Here is a 20,747-nt window from a genome sequence, read left to right as displayed (position 1 = left end):
ACAGTGTGAATGCACTATTCAAAATCAGTACTGTATGAAAAAAACCAGCACTAACGGGTTCATGCTGAACTCTGACATACCTGCTCAAGCTCATAGGCTTTGGCTTTATCCTCATCCCGGTCTGCATTCTTCCGATAAGCCATCCCCAGCCCCCAGACAGCCAGGATACTGTAGACATTGTCCCGTACCCACGCATCTTTATGGTCTGTACTGGCTGAAAGCAGCCCTGTAACTGGGTTCTAACCACAGCAAAAAGAATAAAAAACAAACAAACATTATTATCTGTATTAAGAAGCACCAGTTCTTTCTGTATCAAAGGGTAACAAAACAAAAGAGAGAGCCAAAGATGATTTCGCACTGACTGCACGCTATGATTGACTGCACGCAACTTTGAAACAGAAGTGAGGTCCCATCTTTCTTTCCCAAACTCACACAAGTGAAATACAAAATGTATGTGAACACTTCAGGATGTAAAGTTTATAGCATCTAGCTGAGCATCCACACCCACATAGGATTCTTAACTAAGTCACTGAGTAAAATTTTATATACATTGAGGAAACAGGAATTTCAATTTTACATATTTGTAAGGAAAAGAGAGTATTGAGTCAACATCAGAAATTTAGTCTGGATCTGTTCTTCTCTATGCACTGGTCTGTGGCATGATCTTGAGGAAGTAAAAAAGCAGTACTTCCCTTCTAGGAAATTAAACAGTATTTCTATCATTTACCTGCTGGGTTTGTGACAGCTAAAGCACAAATGCATGCAAAGCCCTTTTTAAAAGTAGCCTCTTTTGAAAAATTAACAGGAAGAGAAATTCTGATGGTATTGAAAAGCAGCACTGCTGGAAAAACAGCACACTGAGTAGCCTTCTGCATCTCAAATTCCCCAATAAATTTTTCACTGCATCATTAATTCACTATCATTAGTTTTTAAGACCGTCTTTCTCAGCTGTATGTTCTTCGCTAACAAAAAGATGAGGTAGGGAGGCAAAAGGTCGATAGAGCTTTCAATCAAATCAAGCCTTTACAGAACATTTCAGTGCACAAAACCCAGCTGCCAGGGCTGGTGTGACAAGGAGCAAAGATTATAGTAATAAAGATAAGTAAAATTAAAAAGAACACGTACACCATCTTTTAATTTCTGCCACACACTGGTTCACTCAACTCCTTCCTTTGTTATTTTTAAGACAGAAGTTTTGAGAGGGAGGAGCTTCAGCTACAATTTCCTTTGCATGTGACAACTGGGCATGAAAACAGTGACAGCCTGACACACATGACTGGGCACAGTCAGTGTTATTGTTACGATTTAAATACAGCAATGTCCAGTGGCTTGCAGAAAGCATATACATGTAGTTCTGTTGAAACAGTCCCACAGCATGGTCTTCCCAAACCAAGTAACAATCAAAGGACACCAACTGGTATATTTGATGGGGAACTGAGCATATACGAATCCAAGGAGCTTAAAAAACTTCTTTCTGAACTTGAAAAGTCAAACCAAGGAGTAACAGAAGAAGTAAGCAAGCAAAGAAAGGACAGGCTACTCCCAGTTCAGCACTGCGCCTGTGTTACAAAACACAGGATCTTAGTAGCCGGAGTGCCTGTGCCCAGTATTTTCAGAGGGCACTTCCCCCCCCCCCATGCAGGACAACAAACTTCTCTGCAACTGCAGCCCTGGCTTGACAGAGATCACTGCTGCCTGAGGAACAATCATTTTGGTTTATTTTTTCCCCATCCTCCATGCTGGGCTGGCTGCCAGCTGCAAAATCAAAATGCCTCCAGGTACCAAGATGGAAATCCCAGAAAAACGGCCCACGCAAGACTTTGAAAGACCGTTCAGTCCCCAGGGAGGTACCTGTCTACCTTCAGGAGGTTGCATTAAACACATCCAAAGGCAGCTATCACCTTTTCAGAGCGTCTGGTTCCCCTACAAGAAGGTCCCAGCTCTTGGGGCACACTGGGGCTGGCTCCCACAGGCTGACAACACACTAATGTTGGTCCTCATGCACATGCAGAATGTTAGCAGAGCAACACATATTAATACTAATTAATGTTTTGGGGTTTTTTGTTTGTTTAGAAAGTCCTTACTTTTAAAAACTACAGTTATTTTCTTCTGTTGCCTGCTGAAGCAATATGAAAAGGACAACCCTTACAAAGTGCTAAGAAACCTAAACAAACACTGAGAGTGTTTAACCCTAAAGACGTCAAAGAGATTTCAGCTCAGCTAAAATGTCCCTGCAGTGATCACTAACTGGACTAGCAGGTCTCACCCTGCAAGTCACACTGCACATACAGACCCACGGAGAAAAGAATTTTACCAGCACCCATGGGGTCTGTGAGTTGAAAGCATCTCTACAAAAAGCTGATTGCCAGACTAAGACTTTAAACTGCTGTGTCGTGCCCAATCCTATTTTTAAATCAATCTGTTAATCTGGAGACAAAAAAAAAAAAAAACCCGACCAAAACACAACGCCAGTTCATACAGAGTTCCAGATGCCATTAAGAACTTCAGCATTACAGGCACAAAAACAGTGCAGTTCTAAGCCCACATTTAGCATCTTGCTGAAAACCTATTTAATATGCATCTGTCTCATTTACTCATCAGATGAAAACTGACGTAAACTCTAGCTAAGTTTGCAGGTAAGACTGTTTACATGAAACCAGGCATAGCACAGTTGGGGTTACACATAAATGTATGCCACAGGTGCTTTCTTTACCAGCTCCATATGCTTTTCTCTTACAGCACCCTAGCAATACTTACAATGGATCCAGACATTAAGTTTTGCTATTTTATGGACATATCATAAGATTTCCATTTTTTCTTACCTCAATCAAATTAACAAGTGTAATGAGCAGCTGAGAACAGCCTTCTGGTCATACTCTTCAGTGTTTGCTCAGCTACACTAATGAAGCATCCCTCTGGCCCCCATCCCCAAGGGCACAGGACAGGAGCTGCTACTTTGGTCTTATCCTCCTTGTACAACCTGTATCAGGATCATACCTATCCCTGTGCACACTGCAGGGGATTGTGCTGATTAGCACAATGCAGTACTTGCAAAACACAAAAGTCTACTACAGATCCAACCCCATGAGATGCTACATATGGAAAACTGTCAATGTTGGTGAGGAATCTGGAACTGTGCTTTGAATGCATGTCTGCCTCGTAGCACGTGTATTCTCAATTACAATTTTTCTCTAAAATGACGTTGATTTAGAATGACTGGAATGAACACAAGATCAGTAGCTGCTACTGAGGAACATGACCCCTGGTGTACTAAACACCTTCTTATCAAAGCAAAATGTTCCTGAGCACACGTGTTCTCCCTGCTGCACCCTTATGAGAGCAAGCTCATTACAGCTGCTCATCAGAGCACACAGCAGACGTGCCAGGTCTGCACACATGGCATGCCTGCGGCCCGGAGGTACACGATCACAGCCACACATCACCCCTGTACAAAGCGGCAGCACTTCAGAAGCACCTTAAATGCCTCCTGGCTCTTTTGCCAGGCTGCTCGTGAGCAAACCAATGGATTAAATTCCCTTCCCTGGCTCTGTCCTGAAGGGCACCTGGAAAGCACCAGCAGTGAAACAGCATCCCAGCCTGCCACAGGCTATTATGCTCCCAAGCAAGAAAGGGCGGCACATGACCCAGAGACAACTGTCCTAACTTGCCCAAGGAAGCACTGCATCTCTTCGCCTCACTAAGCTGAACATTTTCAGCCTACTGCAGTGGAAAACCATAGGGACTACACATACAGAAAACAAAGCTAGAAACCCGCTTTGCAGCATCCCTCTGGACCGCCCTGTGACACTATCCCTCTGACCTGCTGCTAGACTGTGATTTGCTTTCCACACATCAAAGAAAACCTACTTACATCCTTTGCCCATCTCTGGACTTTCCCCAGCATTGAGCACTTAATAGAAAACACATCCAAGCATTGTCAGTAGCAATTAGGAAATTCTGTGTCACTGATATAAACTCCCACATTACCATTAAGCTACCCCCTTATTATCGGTAGCTACTCATAGCGTTAAGGCACAGCCTTCATGGGCCATATTTGACCTCTGGATCTCAGCGGCTCCACCTCTCCTCTAACAGAAGCTGTTATCAGCATCCTCACCCTATAAATACGGAAACCAAGGCAGGCACTGGAAGCCAAAGTGACTTGTCTAAGGTCATCCTGCTGAAGCACAGCTCGAAGCATCTCCTGCACCCCAGCACAGCAAGAGAGCAAAATTATCTTCTCACACCACTTATGCCATATTCTTGTATTTGTTTCTAATGAGCTTGTAACAATTAGTTTACAAACATTAATCCACAGGTGTCTGGACCCCATGCCCACAACAACAGCTAATCTTACTGACCTAAGTGGATGTAGGTCCTAACCTCTTCTTTTACTGCTTTCCAGTTTCTTGTAACTCTCAGCAAGTATATTTGGGAACTGACTTACGCAAAAAACCCTGCTGCTCTCCTCTTTATGTACTGGACTGTTTTAACTGAAGCATGACACTGCAGAGCACACTGTGAGAAACAGAACCATAGAACACCAGGTTGGAAGGGAACCTCAAGGATCATCTAGATGACAAGACATGACCATATCCAGCACCCTGTCCAGTGAAATCTTTAAAGTCCTCAGAATCTGCCTGGGTGAAGTGAGGACATTAAGCAGAGAGCACTACAGGCCAGGCTGGTTGGGGTTTTGAGCAACCTGGTCTAGTGGAAGGTGTCCCTGCCCATGCAGTGGGGTTGGAACTAGGTGATATTTAAGATTTGTTCCAACCCAAACCATTCTACGATTCTATACATGCTGACCAAAAGCCAGAACAGGCAATAATAGCTTTTCCCTCACCAGCCCTGACACCATTTTGTTATTTGGCTGCTCACATACGCAGGCAGCCCTGCCCCACAACCCAGAGCCCGAGCAGTGAGACACCATGAGAGGTCACCCTAGGCGCACCACTGCTGCACAGGCTGCCCCTGCAGCAGGTCAGGATGGGAACCTCTTGGACGTGCACCACTGCACACGTACAGCACAAAACACTGCGAGTCCAAGCTCTGTCCTGGATTCACCCCTAGCTGATGCTGACAGACACATTTCAAAGGCCTTGCCTGGAAACCTTATGTTACTGGGACTTAGGAGTGCTATGGGCATGTGTGTGGCTATATATACATACGGTTACAACGGGTGGGTGTGTATCATATAACCACGAACACATTCTATACACAGTATTGCCGTTTGCAAGCTCAGACTCGGTGCGTTTCTTACCTAGCTGCCAATGTGCACTTACAGGAGCGGCTGGCGAGCACCGCCTCAGCTTTCCCGGCGCTCCTGCTCAGCGGCCAAAGGAGGTCGTGCGCGGGGGACCCAAGAGATTCTTTCCCCCCGGCCCCGTCGTGCCCCTTTTGCGACCCGGCTGCGGCCACAGGCCCCGGCCGCCCCAGCCGCACCGCCGCTGCCCCTCTCGGCCCCGCAGCCCCGGCCCGGCGGCCCGCAGCGCCGGCAGCCGCCCTCACCTGGTGGCAGAGGATGGTTCGCTGGACCAGCCGGGCGTAGCCGTCCAGGCGCACCCCCGAGTTGCTGCGGCTCCTCATCGCACCGCGGCCGGCCCGCTACCGCCGCAGCCGGCCCAGCTGCCAGGCCCGCCTCCAGGCCTCCGGTCGCGATCGGCCCGGCAGTTCCCGGAGATGGCGGCAGCTGCTTCCTCCTCCTCCTCCTCCTCCCTCCCGGCCAGCCGGCCTGCCCGGCGGGGGTGCACCAGCCAGCCAGCCAGCCAGCCCTCCCTCCGGCGAGGAGGGGCGGAACGGGGCGGGGCGGAAAGGAGAGGGGAGTCCGCCCTCTTCCCTCCGTTCCTCCATCCCTGTCTACGGCTTGGTGGGGCGGAAGGCAAAGCGAGCCTGCGGAGTCCTAGGGAGCGGGCGTGCTTATGGTGCTAGGCGGGATGCCCGAAATCACGATTTCAGCTTGTGGGAAGAAGAAGGCTTTACCTGCGGTGTTCCCTGCTGCTGCCCTGGGGAGCGGCAGCGGGAGGTGAGCGTGCGGGACAGCCGGCAGCCGGGACACCGGCAATGTCTGCGTCCCCGGGAGTAGCCAGGGGCAAAGGCAAGGCCGGACAGCCTGAGCTGTGGCGCGACAAGTAATGAAAGCCAGGATGAATGGTCCAAAACAAGGGCGATTTAGGGACTGTAGTGACAGGACAAGGGGTAATGGGTTAAAACTTAAACAGAAGAGATTCAGATTGGATATAAGGAAGTTCTTTACTGTGAGGGTGGTGAGGCACTGGAATGGGTTGCCCAAAGAAGTGGTAAATGCCATCTGTGGCAGTCTTCAAGGCCACGTTGGACAGAGCCTTGGGCAACATGGTCTAGTGTGAGGGGTCCCTGCCCATGGCAGGGGGGTTGGAACTAGATGTCCTTTCCAACCCAAACCATTCTATGATTCTGTGATAACGGTGCAAAAAGCCACAACATTCATAAGGTTTAAAAGATTTTTTTCTTTCTTTAAATGATTGGTTGTTTTCTTAGCATTAAAAATACCTTTACCAGGTATCTTCACACCCCAGCCTTGGCTTTCCAACTCAAGATGTAGAGATTTCTGATGGAAATGGACCCACTGTTCCCATGGATGCACACTAAGGGCATTAGACAGTGGGTGCTTTGGAATTTGCTGTGGCATGCCTTGTGCTTCCACACTGTAGTTCCCGACTATAGGTAGGGTGGGAGCCAGCAGGAAGAAGGGCACTCAGGCAAAGGACAACAAGCCTTAGAAATGTGACAAAGACTTTAAAACAAACCAACCAACCCAAACCTACATGTGTTAGAGTCCCAAAATCTTCAGTGAGTTTCGTCCATACTCCCTGTCACAGAGCAATGGGAAGCATGGATGGGTGCTGAAGCACAGAAAAGATGTTGCAGAGTAGCTGGAGGTGTGTGGTGTGGGATTCACTCAGACTTCATAAAGGATTGTTTTTTTTCTGTTGCCTTTTTTGTTTTGCTTGTGCAATTGCAGCATTAACAGAGTTAGTTTTGTAGTTCTTTTTCGCTGTGCTGACTTCATTGACTGTGTCACTGGCAGCATGGTTGACAAAACAATTTTCAAAGGAGGCCTGTTCCTTAAGGGGTGGCTGTCAGACACTATTCTAATAAGCACCCCACAGCAGGAAGGGGACAGCACACTACTTAGGGGCTCCTAACTCCATCAGCCCAAGCCCTGCAGCTACAGCTCAGGGAATGCTGCAGAGTCCCACAGCATGGATCTGTTCTCTCTCCCCTAAGCTGTGCATGGGCTCCCTGCTCCGGGCAACTGTTTTTTACAGAGAGAATTGCACATGCATAGGGAACATGTTTGCTGAGCAGGGGTGGTGCCAGCTGTACGCAGCGTGTTGCTGTTTATGAACGACCACCTGGTGCTCCGGGAAGGAGTTGCGGCTTTCACGGAGTGCAGGGCTGCCATGGCTCAACTGCTAGCAGTGCACAAGACACCAAGGACCAAAAGGATACTGTGACACCCAGTGTGCAAAAGCATTCCCAGTTAGGTTAATGATGAGAATTATTTACTGAGATAAAATAATATGCTGCTGTGGGTGCAAAATTTTTCTACAGTATGTGTGTGCTTTTAAGTGGCAAAGTCAGAAAAGATCCCCCCCCCTCCAGAAATATATTAAATAAAATCATTAAAAGAATCATAACATACGTTAGTGTGCAAAAAATAGAAAAAGAGGAAGATTCCAAGCAGGCCAGTGGCAGTGGAATATGTGTTTTTCATAAGGAATTTAATTACTTAAGCCCAACTCAGCTTTGGAGGAGCTTCAGTAGACTTGAGGGTAAGCAATGTCAGGGTTTTCTCTGCTGAAAAACAGATCTGCTGGAACCACAAAAGGGAAAATATGTGGAAGACAATAAATCTAAGGGCTAGTCAGCATCCTCTACAAGAGGTTACATACTGCAGTTCATGTAATCTGAAGAATTGTAACATGGCCCAGTATAATGACACATTTATCTAAAAGACAAAGTTTATGTATTTTATGTGTTGTACTTGCTGTAAATTTATTACTTTTTTTTTACAGTTGAAAATATAAATACAAGAACATTAAATAAATTTACAAGAAACAGTGCAAAGGCAATTAGCCAAATAGTCAAAGCATTCACAGAAATGCATTCCAGCTACTAGCATTCCAGGACAGTCTTTTATTAACATGCAGTTAGAACCTTGTGGATAAACACAACAAATACTTAAAATTCTCACTTTAAAAGTCTATTTAGGGTAGTCCTGGACACAGGTGACCAAAAGAACCTGTGCATTGCATACAGAACCACAAGGGGGCTTGAGTACTTAAGAGGTTCAATTGCTGAGCTACAACCAAGCCCCAGGTAGGAGGCATCTATCTGACGCTTTTTGTGGATAAGAGCACTTCCAGGGCTCCCTACCGAGTCCTCTGGGAAAGCAAAGCCCTTTCTTTGCCTCCACTGTGCATCTGCCTCAAAAAATCTCCTTTACAGGGTCTGGTACTCTGCAGTGTGGCCCCAGTTTGTTCTAGCTCTTGCTCCAGGAGCAGCTAACCTTTGCCCAAGAATACAAGTGTCCACAGCTGCACACCTGCGTGAGAATGAAGAGGTACAACTACGGCTCAGGCTAATTTCTGTTCAGGAAGAATCTTCACAATGTTGTATGGGGCTTTCAGCTGTTGTGCATGAAGGGCCAAAATCCAGCTTTTTCAGACAAATAATCACAAACGGGAACCAGCCAAGGGCCAAAGTACAAGCAGAAATACTCATTAGCACAGCCCAAGAGCTGCCGCGTTAAAAACAGCCACAGAACTCAAGAGCTGCCCCTTAAAAAACGGCCACACAATGGAACTAACAATTTCATGGCTCCTAAATATAGCAGCTAGCATTTACCCTCTGTATTTTTTTCTTCTAAAAACAACACTTCTCTACTTTATCATTGCAAATGAGAAATGGCAGCGAGTTTAATCTCTGGAACCACACTCAAGGTAGAATACTGACCCTGCTGAAATCAACACTAAAGTTCCCATTGACTTACTCAAGCCACTAACATAACTGAATTGTACTTCATAACCTACTGTTTGTCACTCCCTCATTCATGGCATTTGGATGATATCCAGTTTCTGTCCCTCTGTGGTGTACTGAGAGGTTGCTAAAGGTTCAAGACCGATAGAGTTTGTATTTACAGTTCTGTATCTAGTAAATATGTTTAAACCACTGTAAGTGATTTCACTTCCTAAAGAAATCAACTTCTGTCTCATTATGTTAATGATCTCAATTAAAAAAGAATTGAAACTTACAATAAAAGTTAAAACAAAATACCAATTATTTTTCTATACATAGGAATATTTAAATTTATATTACAAGAAATAAATATAAAAGTAACACTAAGATGCTTAGTTTGGTTTTTTCCTGTTTATGTACATCACTACAGAGTTTGCTTCTATAACGTACAAAAAGTTGAAGGTTTTATGGCTAACATTTTTAGAGATAACATCATTTCTACAGACAAGCTGTAACTTCCTACATTTCTGTAATTCTACTATGCATTATATCCAGATAAATTTAGTTGTAATAAAAAAGTCTAATCAAAACTTTCTTTTAAATGTAAAAAAAGACCTCAAAATAAACCTCTAATAAAGAATCATAATGGAAATGTGCCAGCTGCAATTTGACATCCACAGTAACTTGTCAAAATAGTAGCTTCCTTTTTTCTTTTTTTTTTTTTTAATAATAATTGTCCTTGTCAATTCAATGCATGGCTGCCTTGAAGTTCCAGTACCGTATGTTAAATAAAATCAGTTCTTGGTCTGCTCACATTATGTAAAATTGTTAAAGTAAATCTCTACTTCGCACTGTAAACCAATATGCTGTTTAAAAGCAAATCACATTTTCTCAATAAAAGTTAGGCTTCCCCTCTTTGAAGTCCTTCTGAGCGAGATGTGGCTTTTTTGGCTGCCTGTATCATCCTTTTCTTGCAATACAAGTTGTTTGCCTGAAAAGTCATGGAGACACAAATCACCGTTCTGTACACTGAAAGAAACACCATTCTTCTCACTGGCAAGATGGCCTGTTGAAACAAAAAAAAAGTGCATCCCGTCAGAAAGGTTCCGTCTCAAGTCTCCCACACTTTTTCAGTCATTGTAGGGAGTTCAGGCACTCTCATTTTATCCCTGCAACAATTTCAAAATGTGTATTTTTCTATACATAATCTGCATATATTTCTTTTTGTATGCAGAAGTCAGTAAGAGATTTGAAGGGTGTTAATATATTTATATGTTAATATAGGATTCTGTATTTGAAGCAGCAAAGGTCACCATTCTCAGAATGCAGACTTTGACTTGGAATAAGTATCAGTAGATAAGATGCAAAATATTTCTCACTCTAGTTTTGCTTTAACAAGCTAAGTTTAAAAGGTTTCTCAGGTTTGCCATGCATCTGGAACAAGCAAGTGTTGGAGAATACAAAGATTTTTTTAAAAACTTGGAAAGGCACTCAACTTGCAGGTTTTATTTCTAGAGCACAATCAGAATATGGCCTTGTCAAATCATGGGTCTAAGCCATATTTAGAGTGAGACTCTTACACATTTAGGTGAATCTACAGTGAACACGTATAATACCACTGGTGACTGAAGCCTATTAATGAAATGCTCCACAAATGCTCAGTTCACTAGATAGCAGTGTTTCTTTGGGGAGGGGATAATTCTGTTAACCACTGAGAAATGAGTTCACAAACGCAGATGCAGAGCTGTCACTTTATCATTTATACCAGAAACAGAATAAAAAAAAATTCAAGTTTGCTATTTGTATTAATATTCTCAACACTTAATATACAAATGTCATAATGATTCAGTAGATTTCAATAAATCTACTGAAAAGACACAACAGTGAGGGCAGAAACTGCTTGTGGTTTATGGTTTTAGGAGGAGGAAATACATTGGTGAGAAACCTCTAGGCAGTGAAAGATGACTCTCTCAGAACTCCTGGATTCAGTCCATCAAAATGCCTCAAATATCCTGGAGCAGAATTCTGCTTTGGCTGTGTCCTGCCCTTTCACACTCTCACTATCTCAAGCTTCTGAACCCTTTCAGAAATGGCACGCCACATTACAGGATGCTCTTCAACTATGTCTTCTTGGGGTCACCAGAGGGAGAATTATATAGTGAAATTCCTCCCCTGCACTTAATCCCTCCTGCAGAAAGGATTCTCTGCTTGAGTGGCTAGACTTGACAGCTCTTCTCTATTCTGCATGGGCCAGGGCCCCCAAGCACACAGGTTTGTATTGGTCTACCCGAATGCTTCCTCTAGAAACTAATCCTTCACTTTAGGCAGACTGCATACTTTCTAGAAGTTATCCTACTGATTTAAGCATATCGGCTCCAAGTTTCATCAAAGTCTCATTGACAAACTTTTCTTTGTAATGACAGATGGTATTTTTTAAGTAAGATGTGAACGTGTATTTTTAGCTGATAAAGTTTACTCTACCAGTTTGAAAATGTAATGCATATAACAAACATGACAGGATGGGAGTTTAAGGGAGTGCATTTGTGGTGGTGGCTGGCAAACAAAGATTACAAATTCCATGACAAACTACTGAGCTTCCACTGGACCCACAAAACAGAAACAATGGCCCAACAGATTTTGTGAAACCTCTTAAATAAAAAGTCTAATATTAGTTATTAATTTAAAAGGCCACTTAGGCACAAATGTAAATAGGGCAAGCTGAACAGAAGACCTTTGTTAGACAAATCAGATAAATACTGAAATGACAGAAAAACCCCATACTTGCCAACACCGTTAATTGTGTCACGTAGTTGTTTAACTCCCTGCCTGGCCACAATTGTTTTATTTTAAAAGGAGGGTTAAAAATAGCTGTCAGGGCAAAACTGGAGAAGAAAATAAGGCTATTCTGCAAACAAATTTAGGAAAGTGATTTCTGTTCCTCAGTGAGGAAATAGCAGGTTCAGCCATGTGATACCTAACGGCATCTCCAAATGCCGTTTCCTGAAGTGTTGGGATTTCTTTACAATATGCAGCTAGTACATCCAAATGGACAGTAACCTGTTAAGGGGGCGACACATATGAACTCTATAGCTTTTACTCTGTACGTCTGAGAGATCATCTGCTGAGATTATCCCATCGGTTATCTGCTATTTTCTGACAACATGTGTGAGGAAATGAAGACAACACAGCCCCTGTGAGCATCTTCTACAACTTCATACTAAACAACCTAGCTGACGGCCGTGACTGGTGGGAAAGTCATGATCAGGTGGGAAAAATACCCTATGCAAAATGAAGTAATGACCTGTAAATTTTGCTCATACCTAGTTTTCTCAACAGACAAATAAGCTACCCCAATTTGCACGTGAAATTGATTGGAATGCTGCATGCACCTGCATTTCAACTTCTCAGGAACAGAGCAGATGGTAACAGTTCAGAGGACAGTACTGTGCTAGAATAGGAAGAAGCAAGGACTGAGAAAAAAACCTCGTTACTGTGCCTAGCTGGGGGCGACTTATCAATTTTACAGGCTGGAAATGGCACAGCAATGCCAGACTGACTTCACTAGGTATGATCTCCCCATCCAAGTCACCTTGACCTTTCAGTGCCAGAAAACCTACTACATTGAGCTGTTTGCTTTCCACAGCTTTGGCAGAGTTCCTTTGTGACATGCATTTATATTTCCCATTTTCCAAGGTTTTCAGGAAGAAAAGTGCAAGCAACTTTTCTAAAACGGTATGCATCCAGTATTTAGGAAGGCATCTGGTGCAGCCTCTGCTTTAAAAGTACTATTATTGCTTTAAAAGTACTATTATTACTTTAAAAGTAATAATGCCTCAACTTTTAGTACTAGATACTAGATTGAGAATTTGACTTCTGAAGAGTATTTTCCTACAACAAAGATATATTTGTTACCCAAACACATCCATAAAAGTCCCACAGGGGGAGTAAAGAGCTACAGAGAAAATCAGCTTCAGTATTTACAGGCAGCAGTGAGGTAGCCCTCTCAGGAGTGCTCTCTTCACTGAGATGATTTTATAAGTTACAGTCTTCATTTTCTTTTATTTCACTTGTAAGTAGCTCCCATGTGAGCAATCCATTCATGTTCTTCCTCATATTATCTCCTACATGATTTCTTTCATACTTTCAAGGCTATATTATTATCCTATATATTTCTTTCTTGTTCAGGCAATGTTTGTTTTAATGAGGCTTAAAATATGCACTGTTCTAAAACATATTTTATTGTCACATATTCAGGTCAAGCTTTAACAGTAGCTTCTGGTAAGTAATTTCTCTAATAATTAACTTTAGCTACTATTTGATACATAAGTCAAGAGTTCCCACTGAGTAGGAGAAACGGATATTTAAAAACTTTGTTTACAGTTCCCTAAAACAGATGTGCAGTATTATTTGTGGAGACATCCTGAAATATTCTGACCCTCTACTTTTGAATAATATTTTGTCAGCACTTCACTTTACATCAGCATGAAAGAGCGTAAAACTTCTGTTTTAAGACAAGTAAAAAACCTGCTATTTTGCATTATACATACCATTTCCATTAGCATGCACTGCATAATCATTATTCATTAGGAGCGTTGTAGAGTTAGTGGAGTTGCTGTTTGACTGTAAGGAATTGGAAGAACTGGATACTCCTTGATTTACAGTCTGCTTCTTTAAACCATTAGTAGCAGTTCTACTCCAGTCTACAATAGATACATGTTACAGAAAATAGCACAATTCATACAAACAATATATAAAAAGATAGTTAATAATGTAACTGAATTAAAATAAAAATAAGGCTTTTCCCACTCTCCTCACAGTATCCTAGACAGAATAATATTGTAAGAATTTTACGATTCTTGATGTTTAGAATTATTTAAATCTAGTTCCATTTTCTCTTGTGCCTTTTTTAATATAAGCAGCCAATTGTAACAGTTTTATGACTGTAGACCAGATGAGAAGAATAACTAAAGTACAGTTGTCCCTCTAAGTTAAAGTGTATAAAACGTACACAGCTTTATGGAGAAAAGTCAACTACTGAATAACAAAATAGCATAAAAGTATTTACAGTTTTTTTTTTGTTTAAATTACGTGGAAGTCACTGGTAGAACTACAGTTGACTCAGAAGCTGTAACAAATCTCATCGGTTCTAACCGATCAAGTCTTCTGCAAAGCCATGCCTTTATAGTACAGTGGAAGAGATCAGCTGCAGTTAACAGGTTAATGCAACAGCATGTAAGCACGTAAGAACTGCATCAGCCACCACTTTTAAAGAAAATAAGTTTGGAGGTTTAATATACCTTGGATAATAAATTAGAACTACAACTGCAGTATCATGATCTATTTTTTTCTTTAAGAAAAGTATTACAAGATATTAGGAACTTAACAGAGTGTAAGCATTCAGAAGTATTCATATTTACCAGAGTTTTCAGCCAGCCTGAATTTCCCACAACAGAGGTATCTTCTCCATTGTTTACGGACATTCTCCTTTGTTACACAATAGAAGATAAAAATGAAGAACCCTGCAAAACAGTAACAGTAGAGAATGTTGCAAAATTTACTTTTACTACTTCTTAGTGAACAATGTTTTGGTTTTCTTTCAGTGCTTTTAAATTTGTAATCAAAAGTAATGACACCTTTCTTTGGTGAGAAAGTTTACAGCTCTCAAAACTGAAGGTGCTTTTTCATTAAATAGATGAGAGGAATCCTATACACAAATGCAGGAACAACAAATGTAACCAGATCCACAAAATGCATGAAGTTTCCTTCTATCAAAAAGGAAGGAGAAAATTCTGTGGATCCTTGAATTTACTTAACTGTTTTGGAAAAAAATTCTAAGCAATGTCAAGAAGAAGGTATGCTATGACACTGTCAGGCTATGCAGCTGTTAGCACATGGTGTGACACTGTCCCGCCTTTTATTAGCAATTGACCTGTTATCACCAAGTGTAGCAGAACCAGTAACCACAAAGAAAACAATTCATATCTAAAATAATTAGTACAGTCATTGCCAGAAGTTCAAAGCCAAATATTTTCTAGAAGGGATGGGGCTCATCCCCATCTCTTGCCATCCCTGTCTCTTGCCAGTGCCACATTACAGACTTCTTGTCAGATTCTCATTCACTTCTACCTGACACAGGGTGGGTCCTAACCTTCTCTGATAAGAAGTCCATTGCCATCTTTGCCCTGTAATGAAAAGTGTCACTTGGTCTTTGCACAGTTTTTCACATGCAGTGTTTCCCTGAGAACAGATGTGTTGAGTTTACAATTAATAGGAGATAACATGAAGGAAAGCTAAATGATCAGACTGCTGCTACAGACATGTATGTTATATTTACTGGCTTTTAAGGCCAGTTAAGTTTGTAAAATCCCACTAGAAGAGATTATTTCTGTCATCCTTTGCTTCAGTGTCTTTCCCAGCTTTGGCTTTTGGGATGAATTTTTGACTGTAACTAAGTGTTGCTCTATAAAGATGGTTCTACACCATTTTCAAATATAGTTTTGAAACACTGGCATTAGCTCAATTAAAGTCAACACAATTTATAGAATCATAGAATAGTTAGGGTTGGAAAGGACCTCAAGATCATCTAGTTCCAACCCCCCTGCCATAGGCAGGGACACCTCACACTAAACCATCCCACACAAGGCTTCATCCAACCTGGCCTTGAACACTGCCAGGGATGGAGCACTCACAACCCCCCTGGGCAACCCATTCCAGTGCCTCACCACCCTAACAGGAAAGAATTTCCTCCTTATATCCAACCTAAACCTCCCCTGTTTAAGTTTTAACCCATTACCCCTTGTCCTGTCACTATAGTCCCTAATGAAGAGTCCCTCCCCAGCATCCCTATAGGCCCCCTTCAGGTACTGGAAGGCTGCTATGAGGTCTCCACGCAGCCTTCTCTTCTCCAGGCTGAACAGCCCCAACTTTCTCAGCCTGTCTTCATATGGGAGGTGCTCCAGTCCCCTGATCATCCTCGTGGCCCTCCTCTGGACTTGTTCCAACAGTTCCATGTCCTTTTTATGTTGACAACACCAGAACTCCACACAATACTCCAGGTGAGGTCTCACAAGAGCAGAGTAGAGGGGCAGGATCACCTCTTTCGACCTGCTGGTCACGCTCCTTTTGATGCAGCCCAGGATACGGTTGGCTTTCTGGGCTGCAAGCGCACACTGCCGGCTCATGTTCATTTTCTCATCGACCAGCACCCCCAAGTCCTTCTCCTCAGGGCCACTCTGAATCTCTTCTTTGCCCAATCTGTAGTTGTGCCTGGGATTGCTCCGACCCAGGTGCAGGACCTTGCACTTGTCATGGTTAAACTTCATCAGCCCACCTCACAAGCGTGTAAAGGTCCCTCTGGATGGCATCCCTTCCCTCCAGCATATCAGCCGGACCACACAGCTTATTACTTCTAATACAAAAATTTGCCCAGCACCTAACTTAAAACTGGGTAGAAGGGCAACTTAACTTCACACAGTGAATTACTCTGACCACACAGAATATAGTCTTGTGTTAGTTCAACACAATCCCATGAGAGACCTGGGAAGATGTGGGTTCAACCCCTCAAGTTACTGAAGAGGTACGCAAAAGATCAACATAGTAATAGGGGAGAGGTGTATACACTGAACTGCAATGTTCTTTGTTTTAGTTTCTCTGGGAAATCAGACAGCCAGTCATCTAAAGTGCCATTTAAGCTGAAGTTTGAATACAAACTTCAGTAGGGCAATTCAGGTATACTTTGAGAACTGCAGGCACCTATGGTACCTTCTGTTTATATGAAAGCTTTTGCAGCCTTTGAAACTCTATGTCCAATATCATCCTGGCCTTTGCAAAGCTGCATGCGTTCATATCTACTTCCTCTATGTTCTTATGTACTAAAGGCCATGCTTAACAGTTAGACCACTAACTTTAAGATGTTGAAGGGCTTGCCTGTCTCAGTGGTCCTTTGTTGAATGTCACACCTCAATGCTATGCCTTAGGGGTAACTGGAGAAATGATACAGTTTTCACTACCTTAATTGCATTATTATGTGAGCACTTACAGCAACTATTTGCAACTGATCTGCTGACCAGAGAAATACAGTCACTTCCACTGGATTCTGGTTTGCATACATTTTTAAAATGATAATATTTATAAATATGTTATACCTATGAATAGTAGCTAGCTTTCCTGTACCTTTCTGAAGCATAACTGTAATTTATGATTACAGTAAAGCAGTATCATCTCTAATTTAATTAACATGTTAAATGATGTATCAAAATTACTCTATTGCTAAATCAAGAAAATGCCATTTCCAAATGCTTTATTCATTACATTGTATGCAATGAGCTGTCACATGAAGGATAAACTTACCTTGCAAAGTGTTGAAAATGGTAAAGAGGTAAGTAAATACATCATTTACTGTGAAGAAGGCAAATCCCCAAGTAATTCCCAACAGGAATGTGAGGCCGGCAACACTCCTAAGGTCTTGAATACTGGTTTTTCTTTGAGCACCAAGCTGTTTTTTCTTTTTGATACGACACAGCTGGATCAGCACAACAATGAACATGCTGATATTGATCAGGAATATCACACAGAAGTATCCCACAGCAGTAATATAGAAGACAATTCTGTTTTTAATCCAGCAGCTAGAACAGAACACAAGAGCAGTTTGTCAATCGTTATCAGATACTGAAATGCAGTAAAATGAACATGAGATAAAGGTGTAGTTTGTTGCAATGCAAACTATTACACCTCTTTAGTAGAAAGTACTTTTTTTGGCCAAAAGGTAAGAACTTTCATATAAGCCATCTTCACAAAACACTATATATAGTAGATATACTGTAGAGCTATATAACTTCAAAATTCTCCCATTGTTTCCTTCCCTTCCCAATCTTTAAAGAAAAGCCATTTTGTAGGACGTCTCTCCCACCCATCCCCCCCAAAAGCACCCCCCTTTAACTCACAATTCATCAGGTCTGTTTATTGAAACTTTTCCGGTGGTTATAAGTCCATAATTATCTGGTGACACTGCCAACACGATGGACACAACTACTGCTGGTAACCCTTAAAGATTATGACATTATAAAAGGAAAAGTCATGAGAAAGATAGTAGTATGAGCACATGCAATGATTCTATTTTTCTGTGAAATGTACAATTTTTTCTGAAATTTGACCGTTGAATTCTGTTGACTACTAGCTGTCTAAAGTATCCAAAACCTGAACATTCAAACTGTTCAGGAGCGTATCTTGCTAAGAAACAAGAGTTCTCCACAGTTAGCTCCAAACCTTTCTGAGTAAGGCAGCAAATACCATCACTCAATAAACTGATTTGATACCTGATTTTCTTTCTTACATCTGCTTTAATAAAACAATTCTATTGATTTTAGTGCCTTCACTCATGTTTACTCAAGTGGCCAAAGAGGATAATCAGGTCTAGAATCTTTTTACCCAGTTAGATCTTCTCTGCTGGCTTTTTGTTAGCAACAGTGCTATCCCAAAAACAGAATATATATATACACTTATTATTTTCAAGACACAACTGACGCCATCTGTCTGGTAAACGGAAACAGAAGCATGCACGTTCAAAATTGGTTCTATTGTACTTGCACAAGGAAAATTCATTATCAATTTTCATTGCAGCAGCCTCAGTTCTGCAGTTGGGTAGGGGCTTCCTACCTCAGAAAGGTGGAATGTATAGGATCAGATTTACTGATAATAAATACCTGGTCACTGCAAGGTTGTAACACTTACTGACCGCTTCATTTTCATTTCTAACCCGTGTCACATTCACTGAAATACTTGCTAAGGAAAAATAAAACATACCCCAACCAACGACGCAAAATTTAAGAATGTATTTCCGCACGTAGGTATTAAAGACTTTCACAAGGGCCAGATACATGTGGAAGGCTTCTAGGCCCATCCAGGTGAAGGAAACCAAGAGGAAATAGTGAAGAAATACTGCAACTGCAATGCACAGGCCTCGCGTATCATACAGTGCAATCCATGAGTCAAGGAGGAAAACTAAGTTGAGTAGAAGTAATGCAGCACAGAGCTGAATAAGGATTTTGGAGGGGTAGTCTCTCCGGATTTTCCTATAAAAGGCAAATTAGTGAGATTATATCAATTGTCCATGGATTTCTGGCTTACTTCCTCTCTTGTAGTCCTTCGTGCACAAATACCAAGGAAAAACATACATATTTTCATTCATATATAATGCTTCATATATGAATAAAGTTTGTTATAATAAGGCTACATAAATACAGCTATTAACCTGAATTCTTGGAGTTTAGTACCATGGGGTTTTTTTTTTTTTTGTTTTACACTGCATATTGGACTTCTTGTTACAGTTCTTCCAAAAATGAAGATATGACTGTTCTTTATTGCTGAGCTGGATTAGGCTTTTGACTGGGATTCTAAAGCCTTGACAGAGACAAGCAAGTCCTTGATGAGAGGATAATGAGAGACTAAACATGCGCTGAGTAACTTTGAGGACAGTTTCCGAAACACAGGATGGAGGATTCAATAGTTAAGGCTCAAATGTAAGAGAAAAGTTCTAAAAACAACAAAGAATACAAATGCATTTAAAAATTCTATCATTCTGCTCTGTTCTATATATGTTCTGGTTTGAACATATTCCTTCATCCTTCTATTATGATAATCCATTATAAAGTATTTAAGAGTGCTACTTCTTCACTTCTGACTGTATAAAGCCTCACGATTAATTCACTTGTGCACAACATTAGCATTCCTGAAGACTGAAACAGCTTCCTGGTAAACTGGACAAATCCATATATTATTAGCTGAGACAGAATCCATATTATTGGAAACGACTTTGGAGTGAAGACTACAAGCAATCATAATTGAAGAATAATGGGAGCTCAGCTGAACAGGTACTTACTCAAAGGCTATGTAGGTCACAAGAGTAATAGAAAGAAAAATTGCAGAGAGGCCACAGCCTATATAAGATATAAAAGTCAGTACCAATTCTTGTGTGGGATTCAAAGGAGTATTTCCATACAAGTTCTAAAATGGAAACAGAAGTTAATTTCAGATAAAATGTTTATTAAATGGAAAAAGATCAAAAAACCCCAAAATAACACCTTTTCCTCTGCTGTTAAATACCAAAGGAAACAGTTCTTTCCATCATGAATCATTCTTAAAAGCCAGGAAAGCCAATCTACTCCTGCAAGGAGTGGGGAGTTGGACTCAATGATCCTTTTGGGTCCCTTACAACTTGAAAATATTGTATGATTTTAATTGTGAAATCTCATTTGATTAAAAACCTGTTTTAAATTTGATTTCTCCTAATTTTCTATTTCCTGCAGTATAAACAATTACCTAAATGTAAAAGCTGCAGTTTAATAAGCACTTAAGGAATTTTTTACTACAGCAGAACTCATGGGCCGCCATTCAACAGGCAGCTTAAGCACATGACTAAATGAATGGCCATATGTACTAACACTGATATAAATAAATCTGAGTAGTATTTCATAGGTGGTATGTGCTTACTGAAAACTCATTTGCTTAATACATGCTTAAGTATGATCAGGGTAATTTTTAATATAATTTATTAAAATAATTTTAAAAATAATTACCATCAAAACTGCAAAGCTTGTGAGGTGGTTGCATGAACAGACTGTTTCATTTACTCTACTTTCTTTAACTATGCAACCTTCATATGACCAGCCTCCATGTCCACCTGTGAAAGAAAACAGCTTTGTTAATCATAAAAACTTCTATTTATATTAACATGAGTGACATGCTGA

The 20,747-nt window shown here is 41.4% G+C and overlaps 2 protein-coding genes across 6 annotated transcripts in view; both read right to left on the bottom strand.

Moving 5' to 3' along the window:
• Positions 1–5,762, bottom strand: part of PHKA2 (phosphorylase kinase regulatory subunit alpha 2) — a 43,309-nt gene extending 37,547 nt beyond the window's left edge. For all 3 annotated transcript variants that reach the window (XM_065677352.1, XM_065677351.1, XM_065677353.1), the window contains exons 1-2: positions 5,512–5,762; positions 81–239 (exon numbers count right to left, since the gene is read on the bottom strand). In XM_065677352.1, the coding sequence (XP_065533424.1) occupies positions 81–239; positions 5,512–5,589 (237 nt within the window). In that variant the 5' untranslated portion in view covers positions 5,590–5,762. The remainder of the gene's footprint in view (positions 1–80; positions 240–5,511) is intronic.
• Positions 5,763–8,006: 2,244 nt separating this feature from the next.
• Positions 8,007–20,747, bottom strand: part of ADGRG2 (adhesion G protein-coupled receptor G2) — a 61,774-nt gene continuing 49,033 nt past the window's right edge. For all 3 annotated transcript variants that reach the window (XM_065677347.1, XM_065677349.1, XM_065677350.1), the window contains 8 exons: positions 20,577–20,680; positions 19,880–20,004; positions 18,805–19,073; positions 17,946–18,045; positions 17,353–17,627; positions 14,421–14,522; positions 13,551–13,703; positions 8,007–10,069 (listed from right to left, as the gene is read on the bottom strand). In XM_065677347.1, coding sequence (XP_065533419.1) covers positions 9,885–10,069; positions 13,551–13,703; positions 14,421–14,522; positions 17,353–17,627; positions 17,946–18,045; positions 18,805–19,073; positions 19,880–20,004; positions 20,577–20,680 — 1,313 coding nt within the window. In that variant the 3' untranslated portion in view covers positions 8,007–9,884. The remainder of the gene's footprint in view (positions 10,070–13,550; positions 13,704–14,420; positions 14,523–17,352; positions 17,628–17,945; positions 18,046–18,804; positions 19,074–19,879; positions 20,005–20,576; positions 20,681–20,747) is intronic.

The sequence above is a fragment of the Lathamus discolor genome, chromosome 4 (assembly GCF_037157495.1).
Source record: "Lathamus discolor isolate bLatDis1 chromosome 4, bLatDis1.hap1, whole genome shotgun sequence".
In the NCBI taxonomy this organism is placed as follows: Eukaryota; Metazoa; Chordata; class Aves; order Psittaciformes; family Psittacidae; genus Lathamus; species Lathamus discolor.
The sequence above is the reverse complement of the archived record's forward strand: the minus strand, read 5'-3'. Positions and strand labels throughout refer to the sequence as shown.